General features: G+C 32.7%; 1 protein-coding gene across 1 annotated transcript in view; it reads right to left on the bottom strand.

Moving 5' to 3' along the window:
* dbx1a (developing brain homeobox 1a) overlaps nt 1-495 on the bottom strand; it is a 4,052-nt gene extending 3,557 nt beyond the window's left edge. The window contains exon 1 of the mRNA XM_046858109.1: nt 208-495. Coding sequence (XP_046714065.1) covers nt 208-478 — 271 coding nt within the window. The 5' untranslated portion in view covers nt 479-495. The remainder of the gene's footprint in view (nt 1-207) is intronic.
* Nucleotides 496-2,407: the final 1,912 nt, after the last annotated feature.

Genomic DNA, 2,407 nt, shown 5'->3' with positions numbered 1-2,407 from the left:
CGAAAAGTTGAAAAGTCTGTAGTGGCGAAATAAAAACTTTTTTTTAGACTTCATATGAATATCACAAAAATCAGAAAAAAATTAAACTAAAAAAAAAAAAATCTATCAAACAAGTAAATAATCCAAACTGAAATGAAAGAAAAACAAATGACTAAACAAACAAACACGCTAACAAAAAAACAACATATACATACACTAATAACTTACCTTTTTTGGGGGTGTGTGCCAAGATGGCATTAACACCGAATTTGAGGTGTGTCTGGTCTTTGCTTGAGGTTTTTGGAGAGGAAAGTCCAGCCACGGGACACTCTGATGGAATATTATTGGAGGAAAGAGATGAAGAAGAAGCTGAAGAGCCGATGCGCAACAAATCCTCCACCAGAAAGCCGGAGCGAGCCCTAAACGCGGAGTGTGCGTGGAAAGTGGGCTGCGCGGTGGAATGAAACGCGGCCACGGGATGTACCAAGCTCGGGTACATGGCCACGAGACCCGGCATCATCGTCATCATGATGGATATTACACAACAGAGGACAGGATGCGTGACTGAGAGAGATAGAGAGAGAGAGAGAGAGAGAGAGAATCAGTCCTTCTAGACGCAGTAATCAGTGTGCAGTGAGTTCAGCTCCACTCCGCTCTTTCCCTTTTATACGCACTGAGAAGCTTCAGGGAGTGACACAGGCAACAAAAGGAGCGCACATAAAGAGAAGAAAAGGGGATGAAGTGAATGAAGAGCTCCAGTTGAGCCTCTTTCACACGGAAGGACACACACACACACACACACACACACACACACACGCACGAGAGAGCAGATTTATGACTGGATTAGACACATCAATTTTACACTCTCTTTACACCAGAGATTAAATTTTGGAGCAGAAGTTCATGCACACATTACTTTTCATTTATCTCTACAGTGTTAATTTAACAACATCTAACATCCAAATGACTCCAACAGACACAACCCACAGCGTTTACTCGATTCCTGCAATTTCCATTAAACCAACACCTGTAGTGTTGAGAAGAAACTAACACACTCTACAAATGCTTTGAAGTTATGTGTATAAACCTGGTTAATGAAAAGGTAAGGTGAGAATTGACAAGTTGCAGTGTTTATTTGTATCTGTGTTAATTTATCAGATGTGTGGCATTCAATCCCAAAATACTGGGGACAATGAATAACCAGATAGATAGATAGATAGATAGATAGATAGATAGATAGATAGATAGATAGATAGATAGATAGATAGATAGATAGATAGATAGATAGATAGATAGATAGATAGATAGATAGATAGATAGATAGATAGATAGATAGATAGATAGATGCTAATAATAATATTAATTATTATTATTATTATTATTATTATTATTATTAAGTTTATTAGTAGTAGTAGTAGTAGTAGTTGTAGTAGTAGTAATATTTGTGACTTGCAAACTGAAACTGCAAACTGTCATTTTCTTACAATGCATACAAATATTTGCAAAATATTGACTCTAAATTATGTTGTAATGTTCTAACTGAATGTCTATGCAAGCAAAGAATGAAATAGTGCCGCTGTGCTGTGTAAATATATTCAAAAAGAAAAAAAATCTCTGAGAATGCTTCTTGCCAATTTTAAAATCTGTAACATTAAACAAAAAAATCAAGTAATCAATTAGTTAATTCAAGTTTGTATTCAAAACTTATATTTAAGTGAAGCACAGAACTCAGAAAACCTTTTTTTTTTTTTTTTTTTTTTTACATAGAATTCATCTAATTAAATAAACTTGTCAGTAAATAAACCCCAGTTTTCACCTGCATTTTTAATGTAAGCCCGTTTTTTTTCACAAAAAAATATTTAATTTACTCAATGTCAGTAGCGCAAACAAAATTCTACAATTTGATCCACTTTTTTTTTTTACACTTCATACTGTACAACAACAACAAACAACAAGTCTTTCTTTAATGAACCCATTTAACTAAAAGGAAAAAATTGTACAGAATAGTTTCAAACTACTCAGGTTTAATGTGATTTATATGCACTTGTAAATAATAATGAAAGCTGTGATTTATAATTATACACCAATTATGGAATAAAAAAATATTGTCTCAGATTTTGACATAGATATAATTAGAATAAATTCATAGAATAAATTCTAGTGACAATTTAGTGTATATTCTATCACAGCTCTATTTTAACAAAAATATTAATTACTATGTAAAAATGTTTATTTTTAAAATTAAAAAAAATCTATTCAGTGCAGAGAATATAGTATATTTCTGTTAAACTTTTTTTTATATATAAGCCATAAAATCCAGTTTATTTCTTTATAACCCGTCAGTTTTTTCCTCTTCCAAAATAAAAGGCAGATTAAATCCCCATTTAAAAATCACTTATGCTTCCATTTGCTCAAATCCGATCCACAC

This window comes from Silurus meridionalis, chromosome 9, assembly GCF_014805685.1.
Source record: "Silurus meridionalis isolate SWU-2019-XX chromosome 9, ASM1480568v1, whole genome shotgun sequence".
Lineage (NCBI taxonomy): Eukaryota > Metazoa > Chordata > Actinopteri > Siluriformes > Siluridae > Silurus > Silurus meridionalis.
Note: the sequence above shows the minus strand (reverse complement) of the source record. Positions and strands in the feature narration are given on the sequence as shown.